The sequence below is a fragment of the Coregonus clupeaformis genome, chromosome 29 (assembly GCF_020615455.1).
Source record: "Coregonus clupeaformis isolate EN_2021a chromosome 29, ASM2061545v1, whole genome shotgun sequence".
NCBI lineage: Eukaryota > Metazoa > Chordata > Actinopteri > Salmoniformes > Salmonidae > Coregonus > Coregonus clupeaformis.
In genome coordinates, this window is record NC_059220.1 from 32,306,109 (window position 1) to 32,327,501 (window position 21,393).

General features: G+C 43.4%; 1 protein-coding gene and 1 long non-coding RNA gene across 3 annotated transcripts in view; one reads left to right on the top strand and one right to left on the bottom strand.

The window, feature by feature from the left end:
- The window catches only part of LOC121545046 (peroxidasin), a 99,303-nt gene that overhangs the window by 19,713 nt on the left and 58,197 nt on the right, over positions 1–21,393 (top strand). For both annotated transcript variants that reach the window (XM_041855403.2, XM_045209163.1), the window contains exon 2: positions 19,996–20,067. In XM_041855403.2, coding sequence (XP_041711337.2) covers positions 19,996–20,067 — 72 coding nt within the window. The remainder of the gene's footprint in view (positions 1–19,995; positions 20,068–21,393) is intronic.
- Positions 5,094–5,596, bottom strand: LOC121545047. The gene is made up of 2 exons (XR_005996190.2): positions 5,503–5,596; positions 5,094–5,316 (listed from the first exon to the last, which is right to left on the bottom strand). It is a non-coding gene; the product is annotated as an uncharacterized LOC121545047 (long non-coding RNA).

Here is a 21,393-nt window from a genome sequence, read left to right on the forward strand (position 1 = left end):
AGATTAGGAGCACTCCCTTTAAGAGTGTGCTCCTAATCTCAGCTCGTTACCTGTATAAAAGACACCTGGGAGCCAGAAATCTTTCTGATTGAGAGGGGGTCAAATACTTATTTCCCTCATTAAAATGCAAATCAATTTATAACATTTTTGACATGCATTTTTCTGGATTTTTTTGTTGTTATTCTGTCTCTCACTGTTCAAATAAACCTACCATTAAAATTATAGACTGATCATTTCTTTGTCAGTGGGCAAACGTACAAAATCAGCAGGGGATCAAATACTTTTTTCCCTCACTGTACAGTACTTTTAAAAAAAGTTAGGGGTGTGGATCAGAAAACCAGTCAGTATCTTGTGTGACCACACATCTCCTTTGCATAGAGTTGATCAAGCTGTTGATTGTGGCCTGTGGAAAGTTGTCCCATTCCTCTTCAGTGGCTGTGCGAAGTTGCTGTATATTGTCGGGAACTGTAACACGCTGTTATACACGTCGATCCAGAGTGTCCCAAACATGCTCAATGGGTGACATGTCTGGTGAGTATGCAGGCCATGGAAGAACTGGGACATTTTAAACTTCCAGGAATTGGGTACAGATCCTTCCAACATGGGGCCGTGCATTATCATGCTGAAACATGAGGTGATGGCTGCGGATGAATGGCACAACAATGGGCCTCAGGATCTCGTCACGGTATCTCTGTCCATTCAAATTGCCATCGATAAAATGCAATTGTGTTTGTTGTCCGTAGCTTATGCCTACCCATACCATAACCCCACCTCCACCATGGGGCACTCTGTTCACAACGTTGACATCAGAAAACTGCTCGCCCACATGACGCCATACATGCTGTCTGCCATCTGCCCGGTACAGTTGAAACCGGGATTCATCTGTGAAGAGCACACTTCTCCAGCATGCCAGTGGCCATCGAAAGTGAGCATTTGCCCACTGATGTCAGTTACGACATCGAGCTGCAGTCAGGTCAAGACCCTGGTGAGGATGACGAGCACATAAATGAGCTTCCCTGACGGTTTCTGACAATTTGTGCTGAAATTCTTTGGTTGTGCAAACCCACAGTTTAATCAGCTGTCCGAGTGGCTGGTCTCAGACAATCCCGCAGGTGAAGAAGCCGGATGTGGAGGTCCTGGGCTGGCGTGGTTACACGTGGTCTGCGGTTGTGAGGCCGGTAGGATGTACTGCCAAATTCTCTAAAACAAAGTTGGAGGCAGCTTATGGCAGAAAAATTAACATTCAATTATTTGGCAACAGCTCTGGTGGACATTCCTGCAGTCAGCATGCCAATTGCACGCTCCCTCAAAACTTGAGACATCCGTGGCATTGTGTTGTGTGACAAAACTGCACATTATAGAGCAGTGTTTCCCAACCAGGGGTACTAGGACCCCTGGGGGTACTTGGCCTATCCACAGGGGGTACTTGAGAAGACTCATGAGACCATAGGTTTACTGGTAAAATGTACATGAGGGGGTACTTCAGGGGTACTCCGGACAGAGCAAAATATACTTGGTGGTACATTAAGACAAAAAGGTTGGGAACCACTGTTTTAGAGTGATCTTTTGTTGTCCCCAGCACAACGTGCACCTGTTTAATCATCATGCTGTTTAATCAGCTTCTTTATATGCCACACCTGACAGGTGGATGGATTATCTTGGCAAATGAGAAATGCCCACTAACAGGGATGTAAACAAATTTGAGAGAAATAAGCTTTTTGATACATTTCTGGGATCTTTTATTTCAGCTCATGAAACATGGGACCAACACTATACATGTTGCGTTTATATTTTTGTTCAGTATAACTTTATTCACAGACAGCATGGACCTTGCTCTGTCATTATCAGTACACCGATTAAGGCAGGGTGGCACGGTGTATGAGTGTGGGCGATGGGCGGTAGATCCTAGATACTTTCAGTTTGTTTGTTTTCCCTCTGGAGTCAAGCAAATGCATCCAGAAAGTTTGCACTGTATCAAAACTGTGTTGTGTTCAGGTTTCTATTTCCAACAGTATCTGCAGTGCCAAGACCTACAAGTCTGTTTCTGCTGCTACTTTGTGTTACCTGTTTTCGGTCAAGGTGATAAGTAGAATGTTGTTCTAAAATGTTTTGGCTTCAGTGGCCTGATAAGCTTTGGAGGGGGAGCAGTGCCATCAAAAGATGAACTTGAGTTAATGGACTCTGTCAATGAAGCTTGTTCAAAAACCCTCCAATGAACATCAATAGGCAAAACAAAATTATCCACAACATCTGAACAACCTCCTGCTGATGAAAGGAGTCTGTTTGCTGTGGAGTCAGACAGACAGACAGACGGACAGGCTCAAGTAGCAAATAACTGTTTATTGGAGGTCTGCCCAATCTGTTCCTGTTGTTACTCAATGACACTCATCTTCCTCCCAGTTTTCTCACTACTCCATGGTGATAAGCCACTGTGTCGAGCACCAGCTGACTCTGGCTCCAGACGCTCCTTTATCTGGCATGGTCAACTCATTTACTGCTGGGATCACAATGCCATATTGTTCGCCTGTTGTTTACCATAGTCAGACTGGTGGCTATTTGAGGAAGGATGTTTGAGGCCATTAATGTTAGAAGAATTATGAGGGAAAAAAGTATTTGATCCCCTGCTGATTTTGTACGTTTGCCCACTGACAAAGAAATGATCGGTCTATAATTTTAATGGTAGGTTTATTTGAACAGCGAGAGACAGAATAACAACAAAAAACACATGTAAAAAATGTATATGTGCTTTCTTGAGCAGGGGGACCTTGCGGGCGCTGCAGGATTTCAGTCCTTCACGGCGTAGTGTGTTACCAATTGTTTTCTTGGTGACTATGGTCCCAGCTGCCTTGAGATCATTGACAAGATCCTCCCATGTAGTTCTGGGCTGATTCCTCACCGTTTTCATGATCATTGCAACTCCACGAGGTGAGATCTTGCACGGAGCCCCAGGCCGAGGGAGATTGACAGTTATTTTGTGTTTCTTCCATTTGCGAATAATCGCACCAACTGTTGTCACCTTCTCACCAAGCTGCTTGGCGATGGTCTTGTAGCCCATTCCAGCCTTGTGTAGGTCTACAATCTTGTCCCTGACATCCTTGGAGAGCTCTTTGGTCTTGGCCATGGTGGAGAGTTTGGAATCTGATTGATTGATTGCTTCTGTAGACAGGTGTCTTTTATACAGGTAAAAAACTGAGATTAGGAGCACTCCCTTTAAGAGTGTGCTCCTAATCTCAGCTCGTTACCTGTATAAAAGACACCTGGGAGCCAGAAATCTTTCTGATTGAGAGGGGGTCAAATACTTATTTCCCTCATTAAAATGCAAATCAATTTATAACATTTTTGACATGCGTTTTTCTGGATTTTTTTGTTGTTATTCTGTCTCTCACTGTTCAAATAAACCTACCATTAAAATTATAGACGGATCATTTCTTTGTCAGTGGGCAAACGTACAAAATCAGCAGGGGATCAAATACTTCTTTCCCTCACTGTAAATGGTAAAGGTTTTGAATGTGAATTTGTAGGCATACTAGTTGTCTTGAGTGAAACAGTGATTGCAGTACTGCTGTTTAGATGCTACTGCAGGTATAATGGTCCACCTCTGACCTTATCTGGCCTGATTGGGGTTTCTTGTGATCCGCTCTGTTGGGAAACACAGTCCTCCATACTACTACAGTGGGGAAAAAAAGTATTTAGTCAGCCACCAATTGTGCATGTTCTCCCACTTAAAAAGATGAGAGAGGCCTGTAATTTTCATCATAGGTACACGTCAACTATGACAGACAAATTGAGGGAAAAAAATCCAGAAAATCACATTGTAGGATTATTAATGAATTTATTTGCAAATTATGGTGGAAAATAAGTATTTGGCCACCTACAAACAAGCAAGATTTCTGGCTCTCACAGACCTGTAACTTCTTCTTTAAGAGGCTCCTCTGTCCTCCACTCGTTACCTGTATTAATGGCACCTGTTTGAACTTGTTATCAGTATAAAAGACACCTGTCCACAACCTCAAACAGTCACACTCCAAACTCCACTATGGCCAAGACCAAAGAGCTGTCAAAGGACACCAGAAACAAAATTGTAGACCTGCACCAGGCTGGGAAGACTGAATCTGCAATAGGTAAGCAGCTTGGTTTGAAGAAATCAACTGTGGGAGCAATTATTAGGAAATGGAAGACATACAAGACCACTGATAATCTCCCTCGATCTGGGGCTCCACGCAAGATCTCACCCCGTGGGGTCAAAATGATCACAAGAATGGTGAGCAAAAATCCCAGAACCACACGGGGGACCTAGTGAATGACCTGCAGAGAGCTGGGACCAAAGTAACAAAGCCTACCATCAGTAACACACTATGCCGCCAGGGACTCAAATCCTGCAGTGCAAGACGTGTCCCCCTGCTTAAGCCAGTACATGTCCAGGCCCGTCTGAAGTTTGCTAGAGTGCATTTGGATGATCCAGAAGAGGATTGGGAGAATGTCATATGGTCAGATGAAACCAAAATAGAACTTTTTGGTAAAAACTCAACTCGTCGTGTTTGGAGGACAAAGAATGCTGAGTTGCATCCAAAGAACACCATACCTACTGTGAAGCATGGGGGTGGAAACATCATGCTTTGGGGCTGTTTTTCTGCAAAGGGACCAGGACGACTGATCCGTGTAAAGCATAGGTCACTAACAGGCGGACCGCGGTCCGGATCCGGACCCAGAAGCCGTCCCATACGGACCCGGACCAAAACAAAAGATTATGAATTAAAACCTGACGGGGCGCTTCTATTTTAATATGCACAGCTTTTGTAGTCTTTACGGTACTCGTTTTGTGAATGAGGAAACTCACCGACCAATTGCATGTGAGTTAAGCGATCCCACGTGATACCACTCAGCCAATGAAGTCTTTGCATTCCTGGCGGTAAACATTGGGACTCTACAGTGCAGACAGATGAGAGTTTTAGAGGCAAGTTACCAAGGAAAAGAAAGTCGGATTAAAAAGATAGCGATATATGTAGAAAACAAAGGGAGCGAAAACAGACGAATGAGACGGAGAAAGGGAACGAAACAGACGAGTGAGAAACAGACGAATGAGACGGAGAAAGGGAGAGATACAGACGAGTGTGCCGGAGAAAGCTGAGGAAAATACGAGTGAGACGGAGAAAGTTGACGAAAATATGAGTGAGACGGAGAAAGGGAGCGAAACAGACGAGTGAGGCAGAAAAAGGGTAACAGTTAGAGAAAATAAGGAACAAATGGCACTCTCCAAAAAAAAGAAAAGTGGACAATGAAAACAGAGCATTTAATCCAGAATGGACAGACTCATTTCTGTTCATACTTCCCAATGGGAGCACTAAACCAGTGTGTCTCATATGTGCAGAAACCGTGGCACTTATTAAAAGTGGCAATGTGAAACGCCATTATGAGACAAAACATAAAGGTTTTGAACAAACGTACCCACTCAAATCTGAATTGAGATCACAGAAAGTAAGTAGTCTCAGAGCCCAATATGACCAGTCCACCAGGATCCTGAGCAACACATTCACTGCCCAACAACGTGCTCTTGAGTGTTCCCTCAGAGTTTCTTGGATTTTGGGTAAACACAAAAAAGCCATTTACAGATGGAGGGGTTGTCAAAGAATGCATGAGTGCAGTAGCTGAAACACTACTTGAGGGAAAACAAAAAAATGAGCTTTGTGATAAAATAAAGCAAATTCCCATGTCAGCATCATCTGCCACAAAGAAAAGTGAAATATTAACTCAGGATGTGCTAACCCAGCTAGATGAAGCCATGCATAAGGCACCATGTGTAGGCTTAGCTGTGGATGAGTCCACTGACATATGTGACAATGCTCAGCTGTTAGTGTTTGCCAGGTTTTTCAACACAGCCCAGAAAACATTCTGTGAAGACATGTTAGGTGTCACTCCCCTTCAGACCAGTACAAGAGGAGAGGATATCTACCTGGCCATTAAGGAGATGTTAACAAAAAGAGGAATAGAGCCAAAACAAGTGGTTTCAATAACCACAGATGGAGCCCCTTCTATGATAGGGAAAGAAAAAGGAGCTGTAGCAAGACTGAAAGGGGACAATCCTGAGCTTTTATCTTACCATTGCATCATTCATCAATCTGTCCTCTGTGCCTCCCTGTCAGATGAGCATGCTGAGGTGATGAATACAATGATGAAAATTATAAATTTTCTCAGGGCATCCTCTTCCTACCAGCATCGCATGCTTAGGGAATTCCTCAGAGAAGTTGATGCCAATGCTGATGATCTTTTGCTGCACAACAATGTGAGATGGCTCAGCAAAGGCAGGGTGCTAGAGCGCTTTTGGTCCATCAGGAGGGAATTAGCATCTTTTTTGGCAGAGCTAAGCAGTCAGAAGGCAACACAGTTTTCTCTCTTTTTAGAAAATGAGAAATGGATGGATAATGTGGCCTTTTTGGTTGACATCACGTCACATCTGAATGAACTGAATTTGAGGCTACAGGGCAAGGACAATTCAATTTGTGAACTGATGACAGCTGTTCGCTCCTTTCAGAGGAAACTTGAAGTGTTCAAGGAAGACCTGCAGGGAGACTGTGTACACTTCCCAGCAGTGCAGGAACAGGTTCAGGGACAGAGAGATTTGTCTTCTTTTGTTGATTTTATTGATAAGCTGATTGTAAACTTCAGCAACCGTTTTGACAGCTTCAGCTTTGGAGAGCAGCTCACCATGTTCATTCAGAACCCATTTCTGATCACAGATGTCAGGGGATTCTCAAAGGAAGTCACACAGCACTTTAAATGGGTAAATGCTGGGTCTCTCCAGATGCAATTGGTTGATCTCCAAGCAGATGTGGCCCTGAAAGAGCAGTTTGTAAGAACTGACCCTTCCACTTTCTGGTTCCAAATGGTCCCTGAGACTGCTTTCCCGGGTCTGAGGAAAGTAGCCCCTATACATCTTGACCATGTTTGGCTCCACATACAACTGCGAGGCAGCTTTCTCCACAATGAACATAATTAAAACTAAATATCGTTCCAGGCTCACCAATGAGCACCTTCACATGTGTATGAGAATGGCCCTGACTCCATTCAAGCCCAGGTTTAAAATTCTGGCAAGACAGGCTAAAGCTCAATTCTCTCACTGAGCAAAAACATGGTGGAGTGGGATATGAGGGGAAGAAAGTGATACTCTAAAACTGTTCAATTGTTAAGATCTGTTGAGATTTATTATTTGTAAAATTGGTTGAGACTGTTGAGTCAAGATGTGAAACAGAAAAGGGGAAATTCAAACTTTTCCTCCCTTTATATTATTTTTCTGAAGTTAAGCACTTTTTTTGAAAATGCACAATTTTCACATTTTATTTATTTTCTCTTATTTTGACATGCAGCCCTAGTTTTATTTAGTTAATTAATGAGAGCACATTGTACATATCTACAGTCATACATATATGTTCAGTAGGGCTGCCCCTCTTAGTCGATTAGTCGACTAATCGGTCGCTTTTGGTCTTAGTCGACTAAGATTTCTTTAGTCGATAAGTCATTTTTTATGCTTATTCATGCTTAATTACTCATTTCCAAGTAACTTATGAGAACATTTCTGGTGAACACGAGATTTAAAGTGGTGCTTTTGCAGGATTAATTTCGGAGAAACTCAGTTTTACAGATGGTTAATTAACTACATTTATATTGCGCTTTTCGTCTTGCACAGCTCTGTCGATTAAATCAACTAATCGATTAGTCGACAAACTCATATAAGTGTTAGTCGACTAAGAATTTCTTTAGTCGAGGACAACCCTAATGTTCAGTTCTATGTTTCGTGATAATAAATATTGTCAACAAGTTTTTGAATTGTACTGAATTAATTTGATTAGACGGTCAGTTATTGATTACATTCAGAACTACTAGGCTACTTAAATATATATACCACTAAATTGTTAGACATTATGATCTTCTGGACCTTTGCTTCAAAACATTTTCTCTAACTGGACCTTTTTTAAATTTTGTTGAATACCCCTGGTGTAAAGGAAAGAATGAATGGGGCCATGTATCGTGAGATTTTGAGTGAAAACCTCCTTCCATCAGCAAGGGCATTGAAGATGAAACGTGGCTGGGTCTTTCAGCATGACAATGATCCCAAACACACCGCCCGGGCAACGAAGGAGTGGCTTCGTAAGAAGCATTTCAAGGTCCTGGAGTGGCCTAGCCAGTCTCCAGATCTCAACCCCATAGAAAATCTTTGGAGGGAGTTGAAAGTCCGTGTTGCCCAGCGACAGCCCCAAAACATCACTGCTCTAGAGGAGATCTGCATGGAGGAATGGGCCAAAATACCAGCAACAGTGTGTGAAAACCTTGTGAAGACTTACAGAAAACGTTTGACCTGTGTCATTGCCAACAAAGGGTATATAACAAAGTATTGAGAAACTTTTGTTATTGACCAAATACTTATTTTCCACCATAATTTGCAAATAAATTAATTAAAAATCCTACAATGTGATTTTCTGGATTTTTTTTTCTTATTTTGTCTGTCATAGTTGACGTGTACCTATGATGAAAATTACAGGCCTCTCTCATCTTTTTAAGTGGGAGAACTTGCACAATTGGTGGCTGACTAAATACTTTTTCCCCCCACTGTATACTGTAAGGGTAGGCTACACACACTTTAGGGGACAAGTGCTTCTGTTGACAAAGGCATCATTCATCCACCGCAATCAATAGAGGGTGTAGTCTACCTACCTGATCCTGATATGTATCTGATACCAACAGCCATAAAGTGCTCCCTTGTTATTTTAGCCCTGACTTATTTCTGCCCTTCCCTTTTCCCATAAATACTAGGGCCGGAACGATACCAGTATCGCAATATTTTTTCTATGGCAAAAATGAAAACACGAAGCAGACTAAACTCTTTGGTCCTTTAAAAACCTGCTGTATAAATATTGTGTGCTATAGCTTGGAAATTAAATAAATGTGACTCCTGATGACAACATAATGTTTGTTTCCAACATTAGGGCTGTTTTCCTAAAGTAGTTAAATCCGCATCGTGTTTTACTTCCTTGCCACGATACTAACAACTATACTGGTATCGTCCCGGCCCTAATAAATACATACTATTTGGAGAATGTTGCTGTATGTCTATTTTGGACAGCGTTGTTGTAAGTAGGGATTATCAGCCAAGTGCTTGGAGGAGAGAATGTGTGCCTGATGGATAGGTACGCTTTGTCATTTGAGCTTTCCAAAGTTTTTGTTTACTTCTTCAACCTCAGGGCACCCCATCAGTCTTTTCTCCCAAACACTTTTCAGCAGCCTTCGGCTGGTTCTAGTGTCTGGTTCTTATAACGCTTTCCTGCCTCAATCTAACACAAACACACACACTCACATACACACGCACACACACACACACACACACACCTTTACTTTCATGTTTGAGGTGTGCAGGTACGTAGGTGCTGCCTGAACCAGCATGTAGCAGCCCCCAGAGCCCCCTTGTCCCTCCACCCCTTCCCCCCTCTCCTCCTTCCTTCCCTGGGCCTGGAGTCTGCGGGGCAGCCCCTGTTCCTGCATGTCTTGTCAGAGCTCTGCACTCCCTGACTCACAGGTTGGCTGCCTGGAGATGGGTCTCCCCTTCAAGGCATACAACTTAAACAGTTATCTTCCATCTATAAACACCAGCTTTATTAGGGAAGTGTGAATATCCATGTTCAGGGAAAGGAGGTATGTAGAGTATGCATAGAAGCATGGCTGAGGAATGAAAAATGAGTTTGAACTAATTTCACCCTCAGTTTCTACTGCTTCTCATGTATTTTATTAGGGAGGCGCATACTGTAGAAAAGTTGAGCTGTTTTGGAAAAAAGTTTCCTTTTGTCATTATTGCTTTTGGTATGTGGTCTGCTATGCTTGCATTTCTTTTTCTATGCATTTCTTCTTGCGTTTCTTCCACTCCTGACTGCATGTGCTGCCATATAAATGGAATGCTGCTGCTGCAGGGAGGGGGGCATTGCCTAGGCAACCAAAGAAAAAAAGTTTTATCATGTTGTTATTTGTCCATGTTACCGCACGAATATCCGGCCATCCCGTCTTCAGTCAGCTGTTCATTCCACACACCAAAAATGGTTATGACGGTTATTTTATTTTCATGACGGTCTTCACCCATAACCGTCGGTTATACGGTAATTGTACCAGCCCTAAATGTTATGTTACTTGACTTCCGTTGAGTTTGAAGGGGCTGTAGATGGTCAGATATCAGAGCAGTGTTTCTGATAGAGGGTGAACGGCGCTCAGCTGGCTTCCTGCTCCTCCTGCTCTCCTCTAGCCAGTGGTGCACACAGCCTTTGTTGAGGGTTCTATCTGAAAGGAAGTGAGTATTTAAAAAGTTGGGCTCTATAATTGGATCAATATGCAGGGATTTACAGAGTGAGTGACCCATAAACATTTCACTGGCTATGAAATCAGGTCGCTTAGTTTTTTGGTGGACATTTTCACAGAAACATGAGAAAGGAAGAAATCCAGGAATGTATAGTTTTTATGATTTGGTCTTCAGTGATTATTGTGCATGTGGTAACTAGGGCTGAGCGATATGGCCAAAATATAATATCACAGTATTTTTCAAATTGTTAAAGTATGATGATATTTTACTGTATTTTATGTTTATGAATAAAACAAGTTATAAATTTGCTTTATGAGTAGTGCGTGACCCTCCTGTTGCAACACATACGTTCTAAGTGATTTCAATTGGTCTTTCTCCATTCTGATTGTTTTATACTGTTCAATTCAACTTCAACCCAAAATAATTTCCTGCATTTCCATCAATTTCTACATTTCCTCCACTCATTTGAGATAATTTCCACACTGCCACGTAGGGCTGCACGAGATGGGCAAAAAAAATAGGCCTTATTTTTAACCAAATGTTAAAATTGCGATTTGACTTCCGATTTAGAGCAAAACACTTGGGTGAACTGTTGGAATCATGGAAATAGAATGTTTATTCTAATTCTATAGTTAGAATATAAATAACAGTGGGCACTTTGAATACAGTGTTGTTTGACATGACAACGAATGAAAATGCCAGGGAGGAGTTATTGTGACAGGGTAGGAACCAAAGAGATGGTCAGTGTTTCCTAGGGGAACCTATAATCTTTGGCTACATTAAGTCTTTCTTCATGTAGCCAACATATTCATGCTTCGCCTATTCCTTTTTGATTTAGAAGATTCTGTTGCACAAACAACATACCTACACCAGCACTGGTATTAGGCTGTATTAGCTAGGCGCTACGTTTGCTCTGACTCAGTACATTTATTAGCTAGGTAGCTAGTCAGCTAACTCGCGATTAGCATTAGCGGCTAACACGATTTAGCTAAAACTTGCTACGAAAATACAAACTAGCTGTTTGCAGATGTAAGAAACACAAACTAATAGTGTAATTATAGAACGCTTGTGGATTTATATTAAGAAACAAATTGGAAACATCGTTGTCATCAACATTGTTGCATGTGCTGCATTGACCATGCAGACTGAACGCAAGTGTCTCCAGAGTTGACAGGTCTAGCTAAAATTTCTAGCCCAATGACTACTCAAAACCCGCCCACAAGGCCTGAAAACTAGCCCACATTTGTTTTTCGCAGCAAGAGAGGAGTTGCCACATTTAGCTAAAGAACCCCTTTTCAATAACCTTATTGAGCAAATTAAGAAGGAATATCAATTTAACTTCTAACGACCTAAAGAAGCAAAATTCGGTTTTCCATCAAAGTAATAATTATTGTGAGCTAATGTGACTAATAAAGGAATTTGAATATGTCGCAAGAGAAAATATAATGTGCCCTTATTAAACTTCAAAAAAATAAATGTTAGGCTATTTTCTGGCACTTGTGCCGTTATTATGTGCCAGATGTTAAGACTACAAACCGTTATAAATGGCCTATTTGCAAGATTGACTTGTCATTTCAATAGGCATAGGCAAGGCCTACTGACTAAAATATGGGTTTATGATTGTAATTCAACTTTGCAATGGTTTGGTTAGCTAGATGCAGGTAGCCTATAACCCTTGATATGCCTACATCTCATGTCAGATAGCCTACAATAGCCTAGGAAAGATGTAGGCAAGATGTAAGATGAATGAGCAGCTTGCTCACTGAATCAAATATTAATAATATGGATATGAACTGTTTAGGCCTATGCTTGTCAACAACAGCCAGTGTTTTTTTTGTACCTGTAGCCTAATCTGACTGACTGTTACCTTCAATCTAATGCATTCTATTAAACAACTGATCAGCAATTGTGATAGAACTGTGACCATGATCACAATTGATAACTTCCAATTTCATTAACTAAACATGGCCATTAATAATTGCATAATAACACAGGGCTACAACAACAATGAAGTTATAATATAACCTATTTATTAAATCCAGTGGTGTAAAGTACTTAAGTAAAAATACTTTAAAGTACTACTTAAGTACTTTTTTTTGGAGAAGTATCTCTACATTACTATTTATATTTTTGACAACTTTTACTTTTACTTCACTACATACCTAAAAATATGATGTACTTTTTACTCCATACATTTTCCCTGACACCCGAAAGTACTCGTTACATTTTGAATGCTTAGCAGGACAGGGAAATGGTCCAAATCACACACTTATCCACAGAACATCCCTGGTCATCCCTACTGCCTCTGATCTGGCGGACTCACTAAACACACACGCTTAATTTGTAAATGATGTCTGAGTGGTGTAGATAGCCCCTGGCTATCCATAAATAAAAAAAACAAGAAAATGGTGCCATCAGGTTTGCTTAATATGAGGAATTTGAAATGATTTATACATTTACTTTTGATAATTAAGTAAATTTAAAACCAAATACTTTCACATTTTGTCACGCCCTGGCTCGGAGGACTCTCGTATGTTGAGCTAGGGTGTTAGTTTCTATGTTTTGTGTTGTAGTTTGTGGGTCTAGTTTGTATTTCTATGTTGGCCTGAGTGACTCCCAATCAGAGGCAACGAGTGTCAGCTGGTTGTCTCTGATTGGGAGCCATATTTAAACTGTCTGTCTTTCCCTTTGGTTTTGTGGTTTCTTGTTCTTATTTGGTTTGTGTTAAACCGTAGACATCACGTTATCGTCTGTTGTTTTGATCGTGTGATCAGTATAATAAATAATATGTTCACCTTCAACGCTGCGCCTTGGTCCTCCTCCTTAGACGATCGTGACAGAAGAAACCACCAAGATGTGACCAAGCAGCGTGTCCAGGAGCCATCGCCAGGGAGATCTCTAACAGATCTCCTTCGCCTCCTCGACTGGGTCAAGCCGGATGAGGAGGAGAGGGGCTTGACATTGTGGCAGAAGGGCGAACGGCTGGCGAGGGACATGGAGACCTTGGCCACGGGTAGGAGTGAAGCCCAGAGAATTTTTAGGGGGGGGCTAACGCCGTGGACGACGGGCCAGCAGGAGACCGCGGCAGAGCGGCCCAGCGGGTTGGCAGAGGAGGCCGCCAGGTTACGGGGGCCACTGGTCGAAGAGGGGGTGGAAGGTGTAGAGGCACGGCGAGAGGTACTGGGGTGTGTCCCCAGTACGGTCCGGCCTGTTCCTGCTCCCCGCACCAAGTCAGTGGTGCGCTTCGTCAGCCCGGCTCGGCCCGTCCCTGCTCCCCGCACCAAGTCAGTGGTGCGCTTCGTCAGCCCGGTTCGGCCCGTTCCTGCTCCCCGCACCAAGTCAGTGGTGCGCCGTCAGCCCGGTTCGGCCCGTTCCTGCTCCCCCGCACCAAGTCAGTGGGGCGTTTCGTCAGCCCGGTTTGGCCCGGGCTCCTGCTCCCCGCACCAAGTCAGGGGTGCGTTTCGTCAGCCCGGCTCGGGCCGTCCCTGCTCCCCACACCAAGCCAGTGGTGTGCGTCGTCAGTCCGGCACAGCCCGTGCCTGTTCCACTGGTGCCTGGTTCGGCACGGGTCAGCTGCTTCACGCTGGAGCTAGAGCAATCCGCTCCACCAGTGTGCAGTCCAGCTCCGGTCAGCAGGGCCAGACCGGACCAGGGGTACTTTGGGGGGTTAGAGAGCGAGTGGGGATCATGCCCGGAGCCGGATCCGCCGCCTAGGCGGAGTGCCCACCCGGTCCCTCCCCTGTTGTGTTTGGTTGGCGCGGTCGGAGTCCGCGCCTTTAGGGGGGGGTACTGTCACGCCCTGGCTCGGAGGACTCTCGTATGTTGAGCCAGGGTGTTAGTTTCTATGTTTTGTGTTGTAGGTTGTGGGTCTAGTTTGTATTTCTATGTTGGCCTGAGTGACTCCCAATCAGAGGCAACGAGTGTCAGCTGGTTGTCTCTGATTGGGAGCCATATTTAAACTGTCTGTCTTTCCCTTTGGTTTTGTGGTTTCTTGTTCTTATTTGGTTTGTGTTAAACCGTAGACATCACGTTATCGTCTGTTGTTTTGATCGTGTGATCAGTATAATAAATAATATGTTCACCTTCAACGCTGCGCCTTGGTCCTCCTCCTTAGACGATCGTGACAGAAGAAAACCACCAAGATGTGACCAAGCAGCGTGTCCAGGAGCCATCGCCAGGAGATCTCTAACAGATCTCCTTCGCCTCCTCGACTGGGTCAAGCCGGATGAGGAGGAGAGGGGCTTGACATTGTGGCAGAAGGGGCGAACGGCTGGCGAGGGACATGGAGACCTTGGCCACGGGTAGGAGTGAAGCCCAGAGAATTTTTAGGGGGGGGCTAACGCCGTGGACGACGGGCCAGCAGGAGACCGCGGCAGAGCGGCCCAGCGGGTTGGCAGAGGAGGCCGCCAGGTTACGGGGGCCACTGGTCGAAGAGGGGGTGGAAGGTGTAGAGGCACGGCGAGAGGTACTGGGGTGTGTCCCCAGTACGGTCCGGCCTGTTCCTGCTCCCCGCACCAAGTCAGTGGTGCGCTTCGTCAGCCCGGCTCGGCCCGTCCCTGCTCCCCGCACCAAGTCAGTGGTGCGCTTCGTCAGCCCGGTTCGGCCCGTTCCTGCTCCCCGCACCAAGTCAGTGGTGCGCTTCGTCAGCCCGGTTCGGCCCGTTCCTGCTCCCCGCACCAAGTCAGTGGGGCGTTTCGTCAGCCCGGTTTGGCCCGCTCCTGCTCCCCGCACCAAGTCAGGGGTGCGTTTCGTCAGCCGGCTCGGGCCGTCCCTGCTCCCCACACCAAGCCAGTGGTGTGCGTCGTCAGTCCGGCACAGCCCGTGCCTGTTCCACTGGTGCCTGGTTCGGCACGGGTCAGCTGCTTCACGCTGGAGCTAGAGCAATCCGCTCCACCAGTGTGCAGTCCAGCTCCGGTCAGCAGGGCCAGACCGGACCAGGGGTACTTTGGGGGGTTAGAGAGCGAGTGGGGATCATGCCCGAGCCGGATCCGCCGCCTAGGCGGAGTGCCCACCCGGTCCCTCCCCTGTTGTGTTTGGTTGGCGCGGTCGGAGTCCGCGCCTTTAGGGGGGGGTACTGTCACGCCCTGGCTCGGAGGACTCTCGTATGTTGAGCCAGGGTGTTAGTTTCTATGTTTTGTGTTGTAGGTTGTGGGTCTAGTTTGTATTTCTATGTTGGCCTGAGTGACTCCCAATCAGAGGCAACGAGTGTCAGCTGGTTGTCTCTGATTGGGAGCCATATTTAAACTGTGTCTTTCCCTTTGGTTTTGTGGTTTCTTGTTCTTATTTGGTTTGTGTTAAACCGTAGACATCACGTTATCGTCTGTTTTGATCGTGTGATCAGTATAATAAATAATATGTTCACCTTCAACGCTGCGCCTTGGTCCTCCTCCTTAGACGATCGTGACACATTTACTTGAGTCATTTTCTATTAAGGTATCTTTATTTTTACTCAAGTATGACAATTGGATACTTTTTCCACCACTGATTAAATCAATTTGACAGCTCCAGATAGGCTACACAAGTGGCACAAATTGATTTGCATTGACTCCAGTGATATCATAATTTGAATGTATTTGTTGTATAAATTGGTAGGCTACAGTAGCCTACATAGGCATATAAATGAATAGGCTAATCGATGGCCAACAGATGCAAATGTATCATTCTCCACTTTTAATGTCATTTTCATTGTGGACTTTTCCCATAACAGAAGCACTCATGCTGCGCTCGAAACCCAAAAACTGAGCATGCGTAAAACCCTTTGCTTCATACGGTTTTCCATGAGCAGACGATATTTGAATGCAGTTTAAAGCACCTCCGAGCGAATTTATCTAATACGCTCTAGAGCGCCTAAACTCGTTTTCCTGTTTCCACCGTTATTTCTTGACACGCATCAGTTCTAGCGCGTTAATATGTTTTATGGAAAAAGGGTTGGAAATACACAACAGGACAAAAGTTTTAGAACACCTACTCATTCAAGGGTTTTTATTTTTTACATTGTATAATAATAGTGAAGACATCAAAACTATGAAATAACACATATGGAATCATATAGTAACCAAAAAAGTGTTAAACAAATCAAAATATATTTTATATATTAGATTCTTCAAATAGCCACCCTTTCCCTTGATGACAGCTTTGCACACTCTTGGCATTCTCTCAAACAACTTCACGTGGAATGCTTTTCCAACAGTCATGAAGGAGTTCCCACATACGCTGAGCACTTGCTGGCTGCTTTTTCTTCACTCTGCGGTCCAAGTCATCCCAAACAATCTCCGTTGGGTTGAGGTCAGGTGATTGTGGAGGCCAGGTAATCTGATGCAGCACTCCATCACGCTCCTTCTTGGTCAAATAGCCCTTACACAGCCTGGAGGTGTGTTGGGTCATTGCTCTGTTGAAAAACAAATGATAATCCCACTAAGCGCAAATCAGATGGGATGGCGTAACGCTGCAGAATGCTGTGGTAGCCATGCTGGTTAAGTGTGCCTTGAATTCTAAATAAATCAATGACAGTGTCACCAGCAAAGCAACCCCACACCATAACACCTCCTCCTCCATGCTTTACGGTGGGAAATACACATGTGGAGATCATCCGTTCACCCACACCGTGTCTCACAAAGAGACAACGGTTGGAACCAAAAATCTCAAATTTGGACTCCAGACCAAAGGACAAATTTCCACCGGTCTAATGTCCATTGCTCGTATTTCTTGGCCCAAGCAGGTCTCCTCTTCTTATTGGTGTCCTTTAGTAGTGGTTTCTTTGCAGCAATTCGACCATGAAGGCCTGATTCACACAGTCTCCTCTGAACAGTTTATGTTGAGATGTGTCTGTTACTTGAACTCTGTGAAGCATTTACTTGGGCTGCAATTCTGAGGCTGGTAACACTAATGAACTTATCCTCTGCAGCAGAGGTAACTCTGGGTCTTCCATTCCTGTGGCGGTCCTCATGAGAGCCGGTTTCATCATAGCGCTTGATGGTTTTTGCGACTGAACATAAATAAACTTTCAAAGTTCTTGAAATGTTCCGTATTGACTGACCTTCATGTCTTAAAGTAATGATGGACTGTCGTTTCTCTTTGCTTATTTTAGCTGTTCTTGCCATAATATGGAGTTGGTCTTTTACCAAATAGGGCTATCTTCTGTATACCCCTCCTACCTTGTCACAACACAACTGATTGGCTCAAACACATTAAGAAGGAAAGAAATTCCACAAATTAACTTTTAAGAAGGCACACCTCATGAAGCTGGTTGAGAGAATGCCAAGAGTGTGCAACGCTGTCATCAAAGCAAAGGGTGGCTATTTGAAGAATCTCAAATATAAAATATATTTTGATTTGTTTAACACTTTTTTGGTTACTATATGAATCCATATGTGTTATTTCATAGTTTTGATGTCTTCACTATTATTCTACAATGTAGAAAATAGTAAAAATAAAGAAAAACCCTTGAATGAGTAGGTGTTCTAAAACCTTTGACCGGTAGTGTAGGTGTCTCTGTAATGACAATCTAAATAGTCTGGTCAGCAGCAGCAGGTCACAGTTAAATATATATTTGTATGAAATTTCCATGGCGGCCGCGGTGAAATTTAGGAGAAGCCAAAAAAAGCTGCAACCTGCGACCAATACATTTTCACCCGCAACATTTTTTTCAAAGTAGCCCAATTAATCGGGAAAATCGTAGACATGGCAACCCTGAGTGTCTCGTGGTCAAGCAACAGGAAACGCTCTCCTTGAGTGACAGGGGGCAGGGCTAGGTCTGGTTGGAAATAACATGGAGAGAGAGGGAAAGAGAGAGAGAGAGAGAGCGCGGAGAGGGATGACTCAAATAGGGGTGTAAACTATAAAAATGATCGTTACACATGGCATATCACATTTAAGAAACCAAACATTCAAATACCGTTATAGAAGGTAAAGTAAAAACTCAAGCCAGTCCTTCCATCAATTCCGGTATATAGTAAAATACGGTATACTGCCCAGCCCTAGTGGTAACTGGTAGGGCTGGGATGATACAGGGAGCAGACCAAACTCTTGAAAACAGGAAGCAGACCAAATTTTTCGGTCATTTAAAAAGCTGCTGTATGTAAAATATTGTGTGCTATAGCTTGGAAAATAAATGTGACTATGGATGACAACATAATTATGTTTATTTCCAACATTAGGGCTGTTTTTATAGAGAAGTTAAATCAGATTTGTGTTTTGTTTCCTTGCCACGATACTAACGAGTATCTTGATACTGATCCCAGCCCTAGTAACTAGGCAACATTAATACAAAGCAAATACAGACCAAAAGTGAATAAGAACCCCATGTTCCAGATGGAATTCACAGCATTGAAAAGTAGACCATCTTAGAGAAGACCATGTCAACAAAGGTGAAAGAGAATGGACACAGAACTCGCATCTTTACTGACAAAGTAGAAAGATAGTTTGAATGCTTGAAATCCTTTATCAGTGTTCTATCCCAATCACTTGACTTTACTCCCAGTTACCCACTCAGCAACACTTAAAGACGGCATCATTGGAATCACTCTGTTAGTGGAGCATGTGGGCGTATTGTGACCTGGAGTCTGTCAGTTAATGTTAAGGTCATTACAGAGTAGCTGATGAGAGTGATTTCTATTACCCATAGTTGAATGTGGGTAGCAGGGTGCTTGATTTAGCATTCCATCTCCTAAACATAGAGATAAAGGATATTTGTGTTGTGTCTCCAAAACCAACTTGTCTTGACTCTGTTACTGTGGCTGGACTCTGTCTTCTGGACTGGGAAGTTATGGTCCTTGTTGTTAGGGCTTTGCAGCGAGGCTATCTGCTCATTGTTCTAAACACCCAATAATGGCCCCTCTGAGGGCAGTGACTTGTATGACAATGTAATGCAATGACGGGAAAATAGGAATATTTTCAAGGCAGCAGCAACAAACCCTCTCTTCTCTCTTGTACCCCTCAGTATGTCCTTCATATGGATAGCTGGTTCCACTTACAGAGCATTTTTTTCTCTCCGTCTTATGAAAATACATTTGGCAAATTACTCAGTTGAAGGTCTTAGAGGCTAAGTTCCACAAGCATAACTTCATTGTTTAGAAATGTTCCCATTTCACTGAATGAGACAATGTGTGTCTAGCTCTAAATGCCATACGTAGTTTGAATAGAATTACTTAACCCTATTATGGCCTACCTACCTCTTTTAGTTACAAACCAAATAGTGTTTTAGTGTGGTGTTAGAGGCCTATCAGTATAAGTCATTTGTCATAGTGGACATGAGTGGTTAATGTCATGACATGATTTCATCACTTTATAACGAGAGGGTCAAGTAAAGTGATAGGTTACTAAACTCCCTCGTCTCCCTGACAGCCATGACGAAGCTCTTCATTGTTAGCTTTAGGGCAAATGTTAAGTAAACCAATCCCCATTATTAAACCTCGATGAATGGCATTCCTGTGATATGAATAAGGTGGCTATTATTCATCCTTTATAATAAACACTGTTAGTGGAGATTCCTAAGGGGTTTGGATACACATGGAATATACTGAAGTATATTGTAATCATTGTATCAGCCTGTTTCAATATAGCCATCAGCCAGTAAAAACTTTGCCATGTTGATGATTGGTTTGACAGACTCGATTGTCTCAATGTTGTTCATGACTGTGTTTTTCCTGTTTTTCCCTCCATAGAGACCTGAGGTTCAACAAAATCAAGGACTTACAGCCTGGCTCCTTCAAACGGCTAAAGAACCTCAACACACTGTAAGTCTCCCTCCTTCCACCCTCCTCTATCTATTCCCCTACACACTCAGCAATTGAAAATAGGGTAATTGAATTGGTACCGGAGAACTCACTGCAAATGCATTTAAACTGAGCATATACACTTACGTAATCACCATTTATCAGGAGTCAACTACTCCTGTAAGCCACATCTCTTCCCAGAAACATCCAGTTCTCTTTGTTTATCTTTTGTCCCAAGACTCAGAAACATGTCACATCATTAGTGGTCCCTGGAAAGTCCTGCAGTCAGTCAGTCCACACACATGAACACTGAGTGGCAGATTCTTGCTCTCTATTCTGTTGTGGCTTCACACATGTAGGTCACCTCATAATCTGGGAGGAATTTATTTTCCCCCTTCACTCTCCCAGCCATCTATCATGGCCCAGCCCTGCTAGCCTGCTAGCCTACAGTCAGCCATGTGGCAGGGAACACCCAATGAGGCTAGTGTGTGAATATGAAGAATTGTTCATGGAGAGAGGTAGGGCCAGGGAATGTTAAGACAGAGAAAGACCAGATGAGATTTTCCTACAGTATCAGATCGACCGGCTAGCAATGTAGTCTATGGAGCTCCATATTTCATAGAGAACTCTTCACGGCTTCAACCTCTGTCTCACAGACTGAAGAATAACACTGGATCTAAAGCTTGCTGGTCTTTCAACTGGGTAGACGGTTCAATATTAGTGTCTCAGGCAGACAGAAAAAGATGTCTGGCTCTTACGTGAAGGAAAGACTGGAGGGGCCTACTGCCAGTATTTTTCTGCTTCAGTCTGTGACAGAATGTGTCTAGCTGTCACTCTGAACATTGATTATACAATAGTGTATGTAGAGTTCATCAGTGTTTAAGTTTAAAGAAAAATCCAAGGCAGGGTGCAAAGGCCCCTGGTACAGCATCCATCACCAAAATGTTCAAAAGAAGCCAATTGAGACCAAATGTTTTTAGGCAAAAGAGCGAGGTGAAGAGGCGTGTTCTGCCCAATTAATGTTCTGCTTATACAGTACCAGTCAAAGGTTTGGACACACCAACTCATTCCAGGGTTTTTCTTTATTTTTACTATTTTCTACATTGTAGAATAATAGGGAAGACATCAAAACGATGAAACAACACATTTGGAATCGTAGTAACCAAAAAAGTGTTAAACAAATCAAAATATATTTTCTATTTGAGATTCTTCAAATAGCCACCCTTTGCCTTGATGACAGCATTGCACACTTGGCATTCTCCCAACTAGCTTCATGAGGTTGTCACCTGGAATGCATTTCAATTAACAGGTGTGCCTTGTTAAAAATTAATTTGTGGAATTTCTTTC